Here is a 19,032-nt window from a genome sequence, read left to right on the forward strand (position 1 = left end):
TAAATGTAATCGAAATGTGGTCACTATCACCAAAGTGCTCACCTACCTCCAAATCTAACACCTGTCCTGGTTCATTACCCAGTACCAAATCCAATATGGCCTCGCCTCTCATTGGCCTATCTACAGACTGCATCAGGAAACCCTCCTGCACACATTGGACAAAAACGGACCCATCTAAAGTACTCGATCTATAGCGTTTCCGGTCAATATTTGGAAAGTTAAAGTCCCCCATAACAACTACCCTGTTACTTTCGCTCCTATCCAGAATCATCTTTGCTATCCTTTCCTCTACATCTCTGGAACTTTTCGGAGGCCTATAGAAAACCCCTAACAGGGTGACCTCTCCTTTCCTGTTTCTAAACTCAACCCATACTACCTCAGTAGTCGAGTCCCCATCAAATGTCCCCTCAGCCACCGTAATACTGTCCTTGACTAACAATGCCACCCCTCCCCCTCTCTTACCACCTTCCCTGAGCTTACTGAAATACCTAAACCCCGGACCCTGGCACCTGGGAGGCAACACACCAACCGCTAGTCTCTCTCGTTCCCACAGAATCTCCTATCTGTCCCCCTAACTATGGAGTCTCCAATGACTAATGCTCTTCTCCTCTCCCCCCTTCCCTTCTGAGCAACAGGGACAGACTCTGTGCCAGAGACCTGTACCCCATGGCTGACCCCTAGTAAGTCCCCCCCCCAACAGTATCCAAAGCGGTATACCTGTTACTAAGGGAACGACCACAGGGGATCCCTGTACTGACTGCTTCCCCCCAGCCCCTCTCACCATCACCCATCTATCTTTATTCTTTGGCGTAAGGGCTGGTTTAGCTCACTTGGCTAAATCACTGGCTTTTAAAGCAGACCAAGCAGGCCAGCAGCACGGTCCGATTCCCGTACCAGCCTCCCCGGACAGGCGCCGGAATGTGGCGACTAGGGGCTTTTCACAGTAACTTCATTGAAGCCTACTCGTGACAATAAGCGATTTTCATTTTTCATTTTCAACTACCTCCCCGAAGCTTCTATCTATAACCACCTATGCCTCCCGAATGATCCGAAGTTCATCCAGCTCCAGCTCCAGTTCCCTAACACGGTTTTTGAGGAGCTGAAATTGGGTGCACTTCCCACAGATGAAATCAGCAGGGACACTGGTCAGGCCACCCGCACTGACCTCCTGATCAAGCTGCCCGCACTGACCTCCTGGTCACAGCTGCCCACACTGACCTTCTGGTCACCCTGCCTGCATTGACCTCCTGGTCACACTGCCCACACTGACCTGGTCACTCTGCCCGCACTGAACTCCAGGTCACAATGCCCGCACTGACCGCCTGATCAAGCCACCTGCACTGACCTCCTGGTCAAGCTGTCCGCACTGACCTCCTGGTCAAGCAGCCTGCACTGACCTCCTGGTCACACTGCCCGCACTGACCTCCTCGTCAAGCCGCCCGCACTGACCTCCTGGTCACAGCTGCCCACACTGACCTTCTGGTCACCCTGTCCGCACTGACCTCCTGGTCAAGCCGCCCGCACTGACCTCCTGGTCAAGCTGCCCGCACTGACCTCCTGGTCACAGCTGCCCACACTGACCTCCTGGTCACCCTGCCCGCACTGACCTCCTGGTCAAGCCGCCCGCACTGACCTCCTGGTCACAGCTGCCCACACTGACCTCCTGGTCACAGCTGCCCACACTGACCTCCTGGTCACACTGCCCGCACTGACCTCCTGGTCAAGCCGTCCGCACTGACCTCCTGATCAAGCCGCCCGCACTGACCTCCTGGTCACACTGCCCACACTGACCTCCTCGTCAAGCCGCCCACACTGACCTCCTGGTCAAGCCGTCCGCACTGACCTCCTGGTCACACTGCCCACACTGACCTCCTGGTCAAGCCGTCCGCACTGAACTCCAGGTCACAATGCCCGCACTGACCGCCTGATCAAGCCACCTGCACTGACCTCCTGGTCAAGCTGTCCGCACTGACCTCCTGGTCAAGCAGCCTGCACTGACCTCCGGGTCACACTGCCCGCACTGACCTCCTCGTCAAGCCGCCCGCACTGACCTCCTGGTCACAGCTGCCCACACTGACCTTCTGGTCACCCTGTCCGCACTGACCTCCTGGTCAAGCCGCCCGCACTGACCTCCTGGTCAAGCTGCCCGCACTGACCTCCTGGTCACAGCTGCCCCCACTGACCTCCTGGTCACCCTGCCCGCACTGACCTCCTGGTCAAGCCGCCCGCACTGACCTCCTGGTCAAGCTGCCCGCACTGACCTCCTGGTCACAGCTGCCCACACTGACCTCCTGGTCACACTGCCCGCACTGACCTCCTGGTCAAGCCGTCCGCACTGACCTCCTGATCACACTGCCCACACTGACCTCCTCGTCAAGCCGCCCACACTGACCTCCTGGTCAAGCCGTCCGCACTGACCTCCTGGTCACACTGCCCACACTGACCTCCTGGTCAAGCCGTCCGCACTGACCTCCTGGTCACACTGCCCACACTGACCTCCTGGTCAAGCCGCCTGCACTGACCTCCTGGTCAAGCCGTCCGCACTGACCTCCTGATCAAGCCACCCACACTGACCCTCTGGTCACTCTCCCCACACTGACCTCCTGGTCAGGCCACCTGCACTGACCTCCTGGTCACACTGCCCCCACTGACCTCCTGGTCACACTGCCCCCACTGACCTCCTGGTCACACTGCCCCCACTGACCTCCTGGTCAAGCCGCCCGCACTGACCTCCTGGTCACACTGACCTCCTGGTCACACTGCCCCCACTGACCTCCTGGTCACACTGCCCCCACTGACCTCCTGGTCACAGCTGCCCACACTGACCTCCTGGTCACACTGCCCACACTGACCGCCTGATCAAGCCACCTGCACTGACCTCCTGGTCAAGCTGTCCGCATTGACCTCCTGGTCATGCTGCCCGCACTGACCTCCTGGTCAAGCAGCCCACATTGACCTCCTGGTCACTCTGCCCACACTGACCTCCTGGTCACACTGCCCGCACTGACCTCCTGGTCAAGCCGTCCGCACTGACCTCCTGATCAAGCCGCCCGCACTGACCTCCTGGTCACACTGCCCACACTGACCTCCTGGTCAAGCCGCCCGCACTGACCTCCTGGTCAAGCCGTCCGCACTGACCTCCTGGTCACACTGCCCACACTGACCTCCTGGTCAAGCCGTCCGCACTGACCTCCTGGTCACACTGCCCACACTGACCTCCTGGTCAAGCCGCCTGCACTGACCTCCTGGTCAAGCCGTCCGCACTGACCTCCTGATCAAGCCACCCACACTGACCTCCTGGTCAAGCCGTCCGCACTGACCTCCTGGTCACAGCTGCCCACACTGACCTCCTGGTCACTCTGCCCGCACTGACCTCCTGGTCACAGCTGCCCACACTGACCTCCTGGTCACACTGCCCACACTGACCTCCTGGTCACACTGCCCCCACTGACCTCCTGGTCACACTGCCCACACTGACCTCCTGGTCAAGCTGCCCGCACTGACCTCCTGGTCACAGCTGCCCACACTGACCTCCTGGTCACACTGCCCACACTGACCTGGTCACTCTGCCCGCACTGAACTCCAGGTCACACTGCCCGCACTGACCGCCTGATCAAGCCACCTGCACTGACCTCCTGGTCAAGCCGTCCGCACTGACCTCCTGGTCAAGCTGCCCACACTGACCTCCTGGTCAAGCCGCCCGCACTGACCTCCTGGTCAAGCCGCCTGCACTGACCTCCTGATCAAGCTGCCCACACTGACCTCCTGGTCAAGCCGTCCACACTGACCTCCTGGTCAAGCCGTCCGCACTGGCCTCCTGGTCACACTGCCCCCACTGACCTCCTGATCAAGCCACCCACACTGACCTCCTGGTCACACTGCCCCCTGGTCAAGCTGCCCACACTGACCCTCTGGTCACTCTCCCCACACTGACCTCCTGGTCAGGCCACCTGCACTGACCTCCTGGTCACACTGCCCCCACTGACCTCCTGGTCACACTGCCCACACTGACCTCCTGGTCACACTGCCCACACTGACCTCCTGGTCAAGCTGCCCGCACTGACCTCCTGGTCACAGCTGCCCACACTGACCTCCTGGTCACACTGCCCGCACTGACCGCCTGATCAAGCCACCTGCACTGACCTCCTGATCAAGCCGTCCACACTGACCTCCTGGTCAAGCCGTCCGCACTGACCTCCTGGTCAAGCTGCCCACACTGACCTCCTGGTCAAGCCGCCCGCACTGACCTCCTGGTCAAGCCGCCTGCACTGACCTCCTGATCAAGCCGTCCGCACTGACCTCCTGGTCAAGCCGTCCGCACTGGCCTCCTGGTCACACTGCCCCCACTGACCTCCTGGTCAAGCCACCCACACTGACCTCCTGGTCACACTGCCCCCTGGTCAAGCTGCCCACACTGACCCTCTGGTCACTCTCCCCACACTGACCTCCTGGTCACACTGCCCACACTGACCTCCTGCCCCCACTGACCTCCTGGTCACACTGCCCACACTGACCTCCTCGTCAAGCCGCCCGCACCGACCTCCTGGTCAAGCCGTCCGCACTGACCTCCTGATCAAGCCGCCCGCACTGACCTCCTGGTCACACTGCCCACACTGACCTCCTCGTCAAGCCGCCCGCACTGACCTCCTGGTCAAGCCGTCCGCACTGACCTCCTGGTCACACTGCCCACACTGACCTCCTGGTCAAGCCGCCTGCACTGACCTCCTGGTCAAGCCGTCCGCACTGACCTCCTGATCAAGCCACCCACACTGACCTCCTGGTCAAGCCGTCCGCACTGACCTCCTGGTCACAGCTGCCCACACTGACCTCCTGGTCACACTGCCCACACTGACCTCCTGGTCAAGCTGCCCGCACTGACCTCCTGGTCACAGCTGCCCACACTGACCTCCTGGTAACACTGCCCCCACTGACCTGGTCACTCTGCCCGCACTGAACTCCAGGTCACACTGCCCGCACTGACCGCCTGATCAAGCCACCTGCACTGACCTCCTGGTCATGCTGCCTGCACTGACCTCCTGGTCAAGCCGCCCGCACTGACCTCCTGGTCAAGCCGTCCGCACTGACCTCCTGGTCAAGCTGCCCGCACTGACCTCCTGGTCAAGCCGTCCGCACTGACCTCCTGGTCACACTGCCCACACTGACCTGGTCACTCTGCCCGCACTGAACTCCAGGTCACACTGCCCGCACTGACCGCCTGATCAAGCCACCTGCACTGACCTCCTGGTCAAGCCGCCCGCACTGACCTCCTGGTCAAGCTGCCCGCACTGACCTCCTGGTCACAGCTGCCCACACTGACCTCCTGGTCACCCTGCCCGCACTGACCTCCTGGTCAAGCCGCCCGCACTGACCTCCTGGTCACAGCTGCCCACACTGACCTCCTGGTCACAGCTGCCCACACTGACCTCCTGGTCACACTGCCCGCACTGACCTCCTGGTCACACTGCCCGCACTGACCTCCTGGTCAAGCCGTCCGCACTGACCTCCTGATCAAGCCGCCCGCACTGACCTCCTGGTCACACTGCCCACACTGACCTCCTCGTCAAGCCGCCCACACTGACCTCCTGGTCAAGCCGTCCGCACTGACCTCCTGGTCACACTGCCCACACTGACCTCCTGGTCAAGCCGTCCGCACTGAACTCCAGGTCACAATGCCCGCACTGACCGCCTGATCAAGCCACCTGCACTGACCTCCTGGTCAAGCTGTCCGCACTGACCTCCTGGTCAAGCAGCCTGCACTGACCTCCGGGTCACACTGCCCGCACTGACCTCCTCGTCAAGCCGCCCGCACTGACCTCCTGGTCACAGCTGCCCACACTGACCTTCTGGTCACCCTGTCCGCACTGACCTCCTGGTCAAGCCGCCCGCACTGACCTCCTGGTCAAGCTGCCCGCACTGACCTCCTGGTCACAGCTGCCCCCACTGACCTCCTGGTCACCCTGCCCGCACTGACCTCCTGGTCAAGCCGCCCGCACTGACCTCCTGGTCAAGCTGCCCGCACTGACCTCCTGGTCACAGCTGCCCACACTGACCTCCTGGTCACACTGCCCGCACTGACCTCCTGGTCACACTGCCCGCACTGACCTCCTGGTCAAGCCGTCCGCACTGACCTCCTGGTCAAGCTGCCCGCACTGACCTCCTGGTCACAGCTGCCCACACTGACCTCCTGGTCACCCTGCCCGCACTGACCTCCTGGTCACCCTGCCCGCACTGACCTCCTGATCACACTGCCCACACTGACCTCCTCGTCAAGCCGCCCACACTGACCTCCTGGTCAAGCCGTCCGCACTGACCTCCTGGTCACACTGCCCACACTGACCTCCTGGTCAAGCCGTCCGCACTGACCTCCTGGTCACACTGCCCACACTGACCTCCTGGTCAAGCCGCCTGCACTGACCTCCTGGTCAAGCCGTCCGCACTGACCTCCTGATCAAGCCACCCACACTGACCCTCTGGTCACTCTCCCCACACTGACCTCCTGGTCAGGCCACCTGCACTGACCTCCTGGTCACACTGCCCCCACTGACCTCCTGGTCACACTGCCCCCACTGACCTCCTGGTCACACTGCCCCCACTGACCTCCTGGTCAAGCCGCCCGCACTGACCTCCTGGTCACACTGACCTCCTGGTCACACTGCCCCCACTGACCTCCTGGTCACACTGCCCCCACTGACCTCCTGGTCACAGCTGCCCACACTGACCTCCTGGTCACACTGCCCGCACTGACCGCCTGATCAAGCCACCTGCACTGACCTCCTGGTCAAGCTGTCCGCATTGACCTCCTGGTCATGCTGCCCGCACTGACCTCCTGGTCAAGCAGCCCACATTGACCTCCTGGTCACTCTGCCCACACTGACCTCCTGGTCACACTGCCCGCACTGACCTCCTGGTCAAGCCGTCCGCACTGACCTCCTGATCAAGCCGCCCGCACTGACCTCCTGGTCACACTGCCCACACTGACCTCCTGGTCAAGCCGCCCGCACTGACCTCCTGGTCAAGCCGTCCGCACTGACCTCCTGGTCACACTGCCCACACTGACCTCCTGGTCAAGCCGTCCGCACTGACCTCCTGGTCACACTGCCCACACTGACCTCCTGGTCAAGCCGCCTGCACTGACCTCCTGGTCAAGCCGTCCGCACTGACCTCCTGATCAAGCCACCCACACTGACCTCCTGGTCAAGCCGTCCGCACTGACCTCCTGGTCACAGCTGCCCACACTGACCTCCTGGTCACTCTGCCCGCACTGACCTCCTGGTCACAGCTGCCCACACTGACCTCCTGGTCACACTGCCCACACTGACCTCCTGGTCACACTGCCCCCACTGACCTCCTGGTCACACTGCCCACACTGACCTCCTGGTCAAGCTGCCCGCACTGACCTCCTGGTCACAGCTGCCCACACTGACCTCCTGGTCACACTGCCCACACTGACCTGGTCACTCTGCCCGCACTGAACTCCAGGTCACACTGCCCGCACTGACCGCCTGATCAAGCCACCTGCACTGACCTCCTGGTCAAGCCGTCCGCACTGACCTCCTGGTCAAGCTGCCCACACTGACCTCCTGGTCAAGCCGCCCGCACTGACCTCCTGGTCAAGCCGCCTGCACTGACCTCCTGATCAAGCTGCCCACACTGACCTCCTGGTCAAGCCGTCCACACTGACCTCCTGGTCAAGCCGTCCGCACTGGCCTCCTGGTCACACTGCCCCCACTGACCTCCTGATCAAGCCACCCACACTGACCTCCTGGTCACACTGCCCCCTGGTCAAGCTGCCCACACTGACCCTCTGGTCACTCTCCCCACACTGACCTCCTGGTCAGGCCACCTGCACTGACCTCCTGGTCACACTGCCCCCACTGACCTCCTGGTCACACTGCCCACACTGACCTCCTGGTCAAGCTGCCCACACTGACCTCCTGGTCACAGCTGCCCACACTGACCTCCTGGTCACACTGCCCGCACTGACCGCCTGATCAAGCCACCTGCACTGACCTCCTGATCAAGCCGTCCACACTGACCTCCTGGTCAAGCCGTCCGCACTGACCTCCTGGTCAAGCTGCCCACACTGACCTCCTGGTCAAGCCGCCCGCACTGACCTCCTGGTCAAGCCGCCTGCACTGACCTCCTGATCAAGCCGTCCGCACTGACCTCCTGGTCAAGCCGTCCGCACTGGCCTCCTGGTCACACTGCCCCCACTGACCTCCTGGTCAAGCCACCCACACTGACCTCCTGGTCACACTGCCCCCTGGTCAAGCTGCCCACACTGACCCTCTGGTCACTCTCCCCACACTGACCTCCTGGTCACACTGCCCACACTGACCTCCTGCCCCCACTGACCTCCTGGTCACACTGCCCACACTGACCTCCTCGTCAAGCCGCCCGCACCGACCTCCTGGTCAAGCCGTCCGCACTGACCTCCTGATCAAGCCGCCCGCACTGACCTCCTGGTCACACTGCCCACACTGACCTCCTCGTCAAGCCGCCCGCACTGACCTCCTGGTCAAGCCGTCCGCACTGACCTCCTGGTCACACTGCCCACACTGACCTCCTGGTCAAGCCGCCTGCACTGACCTCCTGGTCAAGCCGTCCGCACTGACCTCCTGATCAAGCCACCCACACTGACCTCCTGGTCAAGCCGTCCGCACTGACCTCCTGGTCACAGCTGCCCACACTGACCTCCTGGTCACACTGCCCACACTGACCTCCTGGTCAAGCTGCCCGCACTGACCTCCTGGTCACAGCTGCCCACACTGACCTCCTGGTAACACTGCCCCCACTGACCTGGTCACTCTGCCCGCACTGAACTCCAGGTCACACTGCCCGCACTGACCGCCTGATCAAGCCACCTGCACTGACCTCCTGGTCATGCTGCCTGCACTGACCTCCTGGTCAAGCCGCCCGCACTGACCTCCTGGTCAAGCCGTCCGCACTGACCTCCTGGTCAAGCTGCCCGCACTGACCTCCTGGTCAAGCCGTCCGCACTGACCTCCTGGTCACACTGCCCACACTGACCTGGTCACTCTGCCCGCACTGAACTCCAGGTCACACTGCCCGCACTGACCGCCTGATCAAGCCACCTGCACTGACCTCCTGGTCAAGCCGCCCGCACTGACCTCCTGGTCAAGCCGTCCGCACTGACCTCCTGGTCAAGCTGCCCACACTGACCTCCTGGTCAAGCCGCCCGCACTGACCTCCTGGTCAAGCTGCCCACACTGACCTCCTGATCAAGCCGTCCGCACTGACCTCCTGGTCAAGCCGTCCGCACTGACCTCCTGGTCACACTGCCCCCACTGACCTCCTGATCAAGCCACCCACACTGACCTCCTGGTCACACTGCCCCCTGGTCAAGCTGCCCACACTGACCCTCTGGTCACTCTCCCCACACTGACCTCCTGGTCAGGCCACCTGCACTGACCTCCTGGTCACACTGCCCCCACTGACCTCCTGGTCACACTGCCCACACTGACCTCCTGGTCACACTGCCCCCACTGACCTCCTGGTCACACTGCCCCCACTGACCTCCTGGTCACACTGCCCACACTGACCTCCTGGTCACACTGCCCGCACTGACCGCCTGGTCAAGCTGCCCGCACTGACCTCCTGGTCAAGCCGCCCGCACTGACCTCCTGGTCAAGCTGCCCGCACTGACCTCCTGGTCACACTGACCTCCTGGTCACACTGCCCACACTGACCTCCTGGTCAAGCTGCCCGCACTGACCTCCTGGTCAAGCTGCCCGCACTGACCTCCTGGTCACAGCTGCCCACACTGACCTCCTGGTCACACTGCCCACACTGACCTGGTCACTCTGCCCGCACTGAACTCCAGGTCACACTGCCCGCACTGACCGCCTGATCAAGCCGCCCGCACTGACCTCCTGGTCAAGCCGTCCGCACTGACCTCCTGGTCAAGCCGTCCGCACTGACCTCCTGGTCAAGCTGCCCACACTGACCTCCTGGTCAAGCCGCCCGCACTGACCTCCTCGTCAAGCCGTCCGCACTGACCTCCTGGTCAAGCCGCCTGCACTGACCTCCTGATCAAGCCGTCCGCACTGACCTCCTGGTCAAGCCGTCCGCACTGACCTCCTGGTCACACTGCCCCCACTGACCTCCTGATCAAGCCACCCACACTGACCTCCTGGTCACACTGCCCCCTGGTCAAGCTGCCCACACTGACCCTCTGGTCACTCTCCCCACACTGACCTCCTGGTCAGGCCACCTGCACTGACCTCCTGGTCACACTGCCCACACTGACCTCCTGGTCACACTGCCCACACTGACCTCCTGGTCACACTGCCCCCACTGACCTCCTGGTCACACTGCCCCCACTGACCTCCTGGTCACACTGCCCCCACTGACCTCCTGGTCACACTGCCCCCACTGACCTCCTGGTCAAGCCGCCCGCACTGACCTCCTGGTCACACTGACCTCCTGGTCACACTGCCCCCACTGACCTCCTGGTCACACTGCCCCCACTGACCTCCTGGTCACACTGCCCGCACTGACCGCCTGATCAAGCCACCTGCACTGACCTCCTGGTCAAGCTGTCCGCATTGACCTCCTGGTCATGCTGCCCGCACTGACCTCCTGGTCAAGCAGCCCACACTGACCTCCTCGTCAAGCCGCCCGCACCGACCTCCTGGTCAAGCCGTCCGCACTGACCTCCTGATCAAGCCGCCCGCACTGACCTCCTGGTCACTCTGCCCACACTGACCTCCTCGTCAAGCCGCCCGCACTGACCTCCTGGTCAAGCCGTCCGCACTGACCTCCTGGTCACACTGCCCACACTGACCTCCTGGTCAAGCCGTCCGCACTGACCTCCTGGTCACACTGCCCACACTGACCTCCTGGTCAAGCCGCCTGCACTGACCTCCTGGTCAAGCCGTCCGCACTGACCTCCTGATCAAGCCACCCACACTGACCTCCTGGTCAAGCCGTCCGCACTGACCTCCTGGTCACAGCTGCCCACACTGACCTCCTGGTCACACTGCCCACACTGACCTCCTGGTCAAGCTGCCCGCACTGACCTCCTGGTCACAGCTGCCCACACTGACCTCCTGGTAACACTGCCCCCACTGACCTGGTCACTCTGCCCGCACTGAACTCCAGGTCACACTGCCCGCACTGACCGCCTGATCAAGCCACCTGCACTGACCTCCTGGTCAAGCCGCCCGCACTGACCTCCTGGTCAAGCCGTCCGCACTGACCTCCTGGTCAAGCTGCCCGCACTGACCTCCTGGTCAAGCCGTCCGCACTGACCTCCTGGTCACACTGCCCACACTGACCTGGTCACTCTGCCCGCACTGAACTCCAGGTCACACTGCCCGCACTGACCGCCTGATCAAGCCACCTGCACTGACCTCCTGGTCAAGCCGCCCGCACTGACCTCCTGGTCAAGCCGTCCGCACTGACCTCCTGGTCAAGCTGCCCACACTGACCTCCTGGTCAAGCCGCCCGCACTGACCTCCTGGTCAAGCTGCCCACACTGACCTCCTGATCAAGCCGTCCGCACTGACCTCCTGGTCAAGCCGTCCGCACTGACCTCCTGGTCACACTGCCCCCACTGACCTCCTGATCAAGCCACCCACACTGACCTCCTGGTCACACTGCCCCCTGGTCAAGCTGCCCACACTGACCCTCTGGTCACTCTCCCCACACTGACCTCCTGGTCAGGCCACCTGCACTGACCTCCTGGTCACACTGCCCCCACTGACCTCCTGGTCACACTGCCCCCACTGACCTCCTGGTCACACTGCCCCCACTGACCTCCTGGTCACACTGCCCCCACTGACCTCCTGGTCACACTGCCCGCACTGACCGCCTGGTCAAGCTGCCCACACTGACCTCCTGGTCACACTGCCCCCACTGACCTCCTGGTCACACTGCCCGCACTGACCGCCTGGTCAAGCTGCCCACACTGACCTCCTGGTCACACTGCCCCCACTGACCTCCTGATCAAGCCACCCACACTGACCTCCTGGTCACACTGCCCCCTGGTCAAGCTGCCCACACTGACCCTCTGGTCACTCTCCCCACACTGACCTCCTGGTCAGGCCACCTGCACTGACCTCCTGGTCACACTGCCCCCACTGACCTCCTGGTCACACTGCCCCCACTGACCTCCTGGTCACACTGCCCCCACTGACCTCCTGGTCACACTGCCCACACTGACCTCCTGGTCAAGCTGCCCGCACTGACCTCCTGGTCAAGCCGCCCGCACTGACCTCCTGGTCAAGCTGCCCGCACTGACCTCCTGGTCACACTGACCTCCTGGTCACACTGCCCACACTGACCTCCTGGTCAAGCTGCCCGCACTGACCTCCTGGTCAAGCTGCCCGCACTGACCTCCTGGTCACACTGACCTCCTGGTCACAGCTGCCCACACTGACCTCCTGGTCACTCTGCCCGCACTGACCTCCTGGTCACAGCTGCCCACACTGACCTCCTGGTCACACTGCCCACACTGACCTGGTCACTCTGCCCGCACTGAACTCCAGGTCACACTGCCCGCACTGACCGCCTGATCAAGCCGCCCGCACTGACCTCCTGGTCAAGCCGTCCGCACTGACCTCCTGGTCAAGCCGTCCGCACTGACCTCCTGGTCAAGCTGCCCACACTGACCTCCTGGTCAAGCCGCCCGCACTGACCTCCTCGTCAAGCCGTCCGCACTGACCTCCTGGTCAAGCCGCCTGCACTGACCTCCTGATCAAGCCGCCTGCACTGACCTCCTGATCAAGCCGTCCGCACTGACCTCCTGGTCAAGCCGTCCGCACTGACCTCCTGGTCACACTGCCCCCACTGACCTCCTGATCAAGCCACCCACACTGACCTCCTGGTCACACTGCCCCCTGGTCAAGCTGCCCACACTGACCCTCTGGTCACTCTCCCCACACTGACCTCCTGGTCAGGCCACCTGCACTGACCTCCTGGTCACACTGCCCCCACTGACCTCCTGGTCACACTGCCCACACTGACCTCCTGGTCACACTGCCCCCACTGACCTCCTGGTCACACTGCCCACACTGACCTCCTGGTCACACTGCCCCCACTGACCTCCTGGTCACACTGCCCCCACTGACCTCCTGGTCACACTGCCCCCACTGACCTCCTGGTCAAGCCGCCCGCACTGACCTCCTGGTCACACTGACCTCCTGGTCACACTGCCCCCACTGACCTCCTGGTCACACTGCCCCCACTGACCTCCTGGTCACACTGACCTCCTGGTCACACTGCCCCCACTGACCTCCTGGTCACACTGCCCCCACTGACCTCCTGGTCACACTGACCTCCTGGTCACACTACCCCCACTGACCTCCTGGTCACACTGACCTCCTGGTCACACTGCCCCCACTGACCTTCTGGTCACACTGCCCCCACTGACCTCCCGGTCACACTGACCTCCTGGTCACACTGCCCCCACTGACCTCCTGGTCACACTGCCCCCACTGACCTCCCGGTCACACTGACCTCCTGGTCACACTGCCCCCACTGACTTCCTGGTCATGCTGCCCGCACAGCCGGCCGCTGCCACTGCCTCCCTGTTGGTGTTGCTGACCCTGCTGCTGTGCTCCGACCCCCTCGGGGGATCAGGATGTCCCGTCTCACATCCACAGCGTCGAGAAGCCTGGCCAGGTTGGCATCCCCAAAGCGAGGAGCAGGTCTGCGCGCTGTCACGTTTGTGTGTTGACTGGGAGTTAGTGGTGAGGGAGCGTTTAAAAGCAGCGAGAAGCTGAGGCGCGAGCCTCAGTACGGTAGTACAGAGGCTAGCACAGTTGCTTCACAGCTCCGGGGTCCCAGGTTCGATCCCCGGCTTGGGTCACAGTCTGTGTAGAGTCAACATGTCCTCCCCGTGTCTGCGTTGGTTTCCTCCGGATGCTCCGGTTTCCTCCCACAGTCCAAAGATGTGGAGGTTAGGTGGATTGGCCGTGATAAATTGCCCTTAGTGTCCAAAAAAGGTTAGATGGGGTTACTGGGTTACAGGGATAGGGTGGAAGTGTGGGCTTAAGTAGGGTGCTCTTTCCAGGAGCTGGTGCAGATTCGATGGGCCAAATGGCCTCCTTCTGCACTGTAAATTGTATGATTCTATGAGTCAGGTGAATCAGAAGGCGAGGCAGCCGGTGATGGTGGGAAGCTTGTGGGGGCTCATTTCCCACACTAAGTTCTGTTTGATACGGACTACGATCTCACCAATCCGGCTGTCGAGTAACACCCCGCTTAACCCACCCAAAACCAGACTTTGAAATGTTTGGGTTGAATCACTAAACCTGAAATTCCTACATTCATTGCAGTTTATTCAATAACCCAACATACACTCCAAAAACTAACAACCTCCCGATAGATTAAATTCCTCCTCATTCCCAACTTAAATAGGAGATTTTTTATTTTCAATCTGTGCCCTTTACCTCTAGACTTCCCGGAGTGGGAACAGCCACCCTGTCAAATCCCCTCCGCATCTTGTCTATTTCAATAAGATCCTCTCTCATTCTTCTAAACTTCAGGAACCAGCCTAATGAACCTTCTAATTCCAATGCAAGAATATCCCTCCTTAAATAAGGAGGCCAGATTGTACACAGTACTCTAAGTGTTGTCTCACCAATGCCTAATTAGTTGCAGCAAGAGCCCCCCTACGTTTATCCACCTTCCCCCTGCCATATAGGCCAACATTCCATTGTCCTTCCTTATTACCTCTCACTCTCTTGCAGCCCGATTGAACTGGAGAAAGAGGATCAGTTGGATAGAAAGACGAGAGCTCTTGGGCGGACGTTAGTAAACGATGATGGTGCTGAGGATGACGATGATGTTGATATTTCGGAAGTTGACATCAGTTCTGTGTCTTACACTCCACAGAAAAGGTGAATAATGAGACAAAAGATTTGCTTTTATACTGTTCCTGTAATGCAGTGATTTTCATGGCAAGCATTTTTTCACAGTAAGATCCCACAATAAGTTGTGAAGTTAATGACCAGACAATCTATTTTGATGTGACTGATTAGAGGAGGGACATTGGCCAGGACCACATTAGATCAACAGCTCTGAGATTCCTAATCCCCTCCAGAACAGGCATAACCGCCAGACACTGCAGCGTTTCTACAATACTACAGGGATGTGGCTTCTGTGATTTATGATTTGTAATGGACATTATTATTGGTGTCTGTGATTCCTGAGGAGGAACAGACAGTATTATTGGGATGAAAACAAATACTGCGGATGCTGGAGACATGGGACGGGATCTGTGGGAAGCAGACGCAAGGTCACAGTGGCTCCGCTTCCAGGAATGGACGGGTGGAGCTGCAAGGTCAGTGGGTTAGTGTTACAGTGTAATTATTCCCACTGCCCCTGGACTGCTCTCTAGCTTCAGACAGGAGTCCCTTTTCAGTGTGGGGGGGGGGGGGGGGGGGGTGCGGTCTGTGGAGAGGTCTCCTTTAGGCAGGGGTCCCTGTGGGGTCTCCCCTATACCAGGGGTCCCTGGGGGGTCCCCAATAACAGGGGTCCCTGTGAGTGGGTCCCCATAACAGGGGACCCGTGTGAGGTTCCCCCATAACGGGACCCTGTGGGAGACACCTCTATTACAAGGGATTATGGGTGGGGTCCCCATTTTACAGGGGTCCCTTGGGGGGGGGGGGGGGTGATGGGTCGGGTCACCCTCCTGCATGGTGGTGCTGGGGGGGAACCCAGGCAATCCAGGAGTGAGGGCTACTGTGCGGTGGTGGGGGGGGGGGGGGGGGGGAAGGGCCATTTTGTGATATGGCAGGGGGGTTCGGGGCCGGTTTGCGATATGGGGGCGGGAAATGCAGGACCTCACTATCAGGCCAGCTGCTGAAGGTGGCAGCTCAAGAGCAGGATTCCCTGGAATCCCTCATGTTCCACACCATGGGTAAATTTGCATTGACAGGAAACCCTGAATTGCATCCATCTTAATGGCCGCAAAGTGATTGGTGCAATTCAGCTCCAATGGACAGTCTCCCAAGTGGAGAATCCCACCCATAAAATTAAAATGGGAAATGGTGGAAAATCTCAGCAGTTCTGGCTGCCTCTGTGGCGAGAGAAACAGAGTTAATGTTCCGGGTCCAATAAGATTGATCTTTGGAATTGCTGGATTCTCCGCCCCGCCGCGCCTGATTTCTGTTTCAGTACGCTGTGGGGATTCTCCGTTTCGCCGGCTGGTCAGTGGGGTTTCCCATTATGGGGCAGCCCCACGCTGTCGGGAAATCCCTGGGCTGCCGGCAAAAAGGAGCATCCCGACGGCTGGAGATCTCTGGGTTTTGGGTGTCAGTTGAATTCCTACATGGCAGCATTGTGGAGCTGCCACGCTGATATTCCTGTTTCCAGCTCCAAAGGGGAATGGTCCAGTTAAAGAATGATTTTATGTTGTGCTTAACCTGGGGGCAACCCAACCTCCGATCAGGCCCTGGCAATGCTTTTTTCATTAATCTTGCTGAAGGAATGAAATACTAACTTCACTATCTTTCTGTTCACAGTCGCTGTAGGTTTTTCACCAGGACAGAGCTGGAAATACCCAGAATACAGAGCTTCCAGGTAATGAGTGTGATATTAGGATTAACTCTGAATTTCAAGATAGACGCAGGACAGATTTTACTGAGGGTGTCACACACTGAGGACATTGACTCGATCCACAAGACCCCACGGTGTGTGCTTCATCCCATCCTGTCTGTTAATATTTATCACGCCACACAGTAGGGGCAGTGATGAGTTTGAAAAAGTGTTCAACAAATTGTAACCTATTGATTTAAAAATAGATAGTGTGATGGTGCAGATCCTGTAATTAACACATCACCGTGATGTGATATAACTGATTAAATGTTATCTGTGCTCAGTCAGTAACACTGATGGCTATAGGGCTGAGTTGAGCCTAAGATTAGCCAATAGGTTGGTGGAATTGCGGATAGCAATGAGGACTGTCAGAGGATACAGCAGGATTTAGATCGTTTAGAGACTTGGGCGGAGAGATGGCAGATGGAGTTTAATCCGGACAAATGTGAGGTAATGCATTTTGGAAGGTCTAATACAGGTAGGGAATATACAGTGAATGGTAGAAACTTCAAGAGTATTGACAGTCAGAGAGATCTAGGTGTATAGGCCCACAGGTCACTGAAAGGGGCAACACAGGTGGAGAAGGTAGTCAAGAAGGCATATGGCATGCTTGCTTTCATTGGCTGGGGCATTGAGTAGAAGTATTGGCAAGTCATGTTGCAGCTGTATAGAACCTTAGTTAGGCCACACTTGGAGTATAGTGTTCAATTCTGGTTGCCACACTACCAGAAGGATGTGGAGGCTTTAGAGAGGGTGCAGAAGAGATTTACCAGGATATTGCCTGGTGTGAAGGGCATTAGCTATGAGGAGCAGTTGAATAAACTCGGTTTGTTCTCACTGGAACGACGGAGGTTGAGGGGCGACCTGATAGAGGTCTACAAAATTATGAGGGGCATAGACAGAGTGGATAGTCAGAGGCTTTTCCCCAGGGTAGAGGGGTCAATTACTAGGGGGCATAGGTTTAAGGTGCGAGGGGCAAGTTTTAGAGTAGATGTACGAGGCAAGTTTTTTACACAGAGGGTGGTGGGTGCCTGGAACTCGCTGCCGGAGGAGGTGGTGGAAGCTGGGACGATAGTGACATTTAAGGGGCATCTTGACAAATACATGAATAGGATGGGAATAGAGGGATACGGACCCAGGAAGTGTAGAAGATTGTAGTGTAGTCAGGCAGCATGGTCGGCACTGGCTTGGAGGGCCGAAGGGCCTGTTCCTATGCTGTACTGTTCTTTGTTCTTTGTTCTTTTGTAATAGTGGAGCAGGCTCGAGGGCTGAATGGCTTCTCCTGCTCTTCTTTCTGATGTTTGTATTGTCAGTTAAAGGGGAGTGGATAATTGAAGCCCCACCCTCTGTGTAATCTGTGAGGTGATTAGCTGCTCAGTGATGATGGGCTGGATTCTTCCTGCCCACCGCAAGATTGCCATGGGGAGACGCGAAAGGTCCATTGACCTCGGGGAGGATTCTTCGATCACCGGTAGCGGCGTGGCCGGAGAATTGTGTCCGAAATCTCAGTTACTATTTGTTTGAATCGGGCTCTGGTTAAAACTGCAGTGACCCACCCGTGTTAGCATCCTGAAACAATGGGAGCGATTCTGGCTGCTGAGTGCATGCTCACACCCATCACCTGCACATGATATGCCTTGATGAGGGAGCCCAGATCTAGTAGCAGGGAGCCTGGGGAGCTTGGGCCTGGGGAGAGCGGGGGGCAACTGGGGGTGTGGCTCGCAGTGTCGCAGTGCGGAATAACGGGGGTGTGGCTCGCAGTGCGGAATAACGGGGGAGTGGCTCGCAGTGCGGAATAACGGGGGAGAGACTCGCAGTGCGGAATAACGGGGGAGAGACTCACAGTGCGGAATAACGGGGGAGTGGCTCGCAGTGCAGAATAACGGGGGAGTGGCTCACAGTGCAGAATAATGGGGGAGTGGCTCGCAGTGCGCAATAACGGGGGAGTGGCTCGCAGTGCAGAATAACGGGGGAGTGGCTCACAGTGCAGAATAATGGGGGAGTGGCTCGCAGTGCGGAATAACGGGGGAGTCGCTCGCGGTGTCGCAGTGCGGAATAACGGGGGAGTCGCTCGCGGTGTCGCAGTGCGGTATAACGGGGGAGTCGCTCGCGGTGTCGCAGTGTGGAATAACGGGGGAGTTGCTCGCGGTGTCGCAGTGCGGTATAACGGGGGAGTCGCTCGCGGTGTCGCAGTGCGGTATAACGGGGGAGTCGCTCGCGGTGTCGCAGTGTGGAATAACGGGGGAGTCGCTCGCAGTGCGGAATAACGGGGGAGTGGCTCGCAGTGCGGAATAACGGGGGAGTGGCACGCAGTGCAGAATAACGGGGGAGTGGCTCACAGTGCGGAATAACGGGGGAGTGGCTCGCAGTGCGCAATAACGGGGGAGTCGCTCGCGGTGTCGCAGTGCGGAATAACGGGGGAGTCGCTCGCGGTGTCGCAGTGTGGAATAACGGGGGAGTGGCACG

The 19,032-nt window shown here is 59.6% G+C and overlaps 1 protein-coding gene across 1 annotated transcript in view; it reads left to right on the forward strand.

The window, feature by feature from the left end:
- LOC119969776 (fer-1-like protein 4) overlaps positions 1-19,032 on the forward strand; it is a 427,310-nt gene that overhangs the window by 81,216 nt on the left and 327,062 nt on the right. The window contains 2 exon segments of the mRNA XM_038803853.1: positions 14,718-14,867; positions 16,494-16,551. Of these exon segments, the coding sequence (XP_038659781.1) occupies positions 14,718-14,867; positions 16,494-16,551 (208 nt within the window).

The sequence above is a fragment of the Scyliorhinus canicula genome, chromosome 7 (genome assembly GCF_902713615.1).
Source record: "Scyliorhinus canicula chromosome 7, sScyCan1.1, whole genome shotgun sequence".
NCBI lineage: Eukaryota > Metazoa > Chordata > Chondrichthyes > Carcharhiniformes > Scyliorhinidae > Scyliorhinus > Scyliorhinus canicula.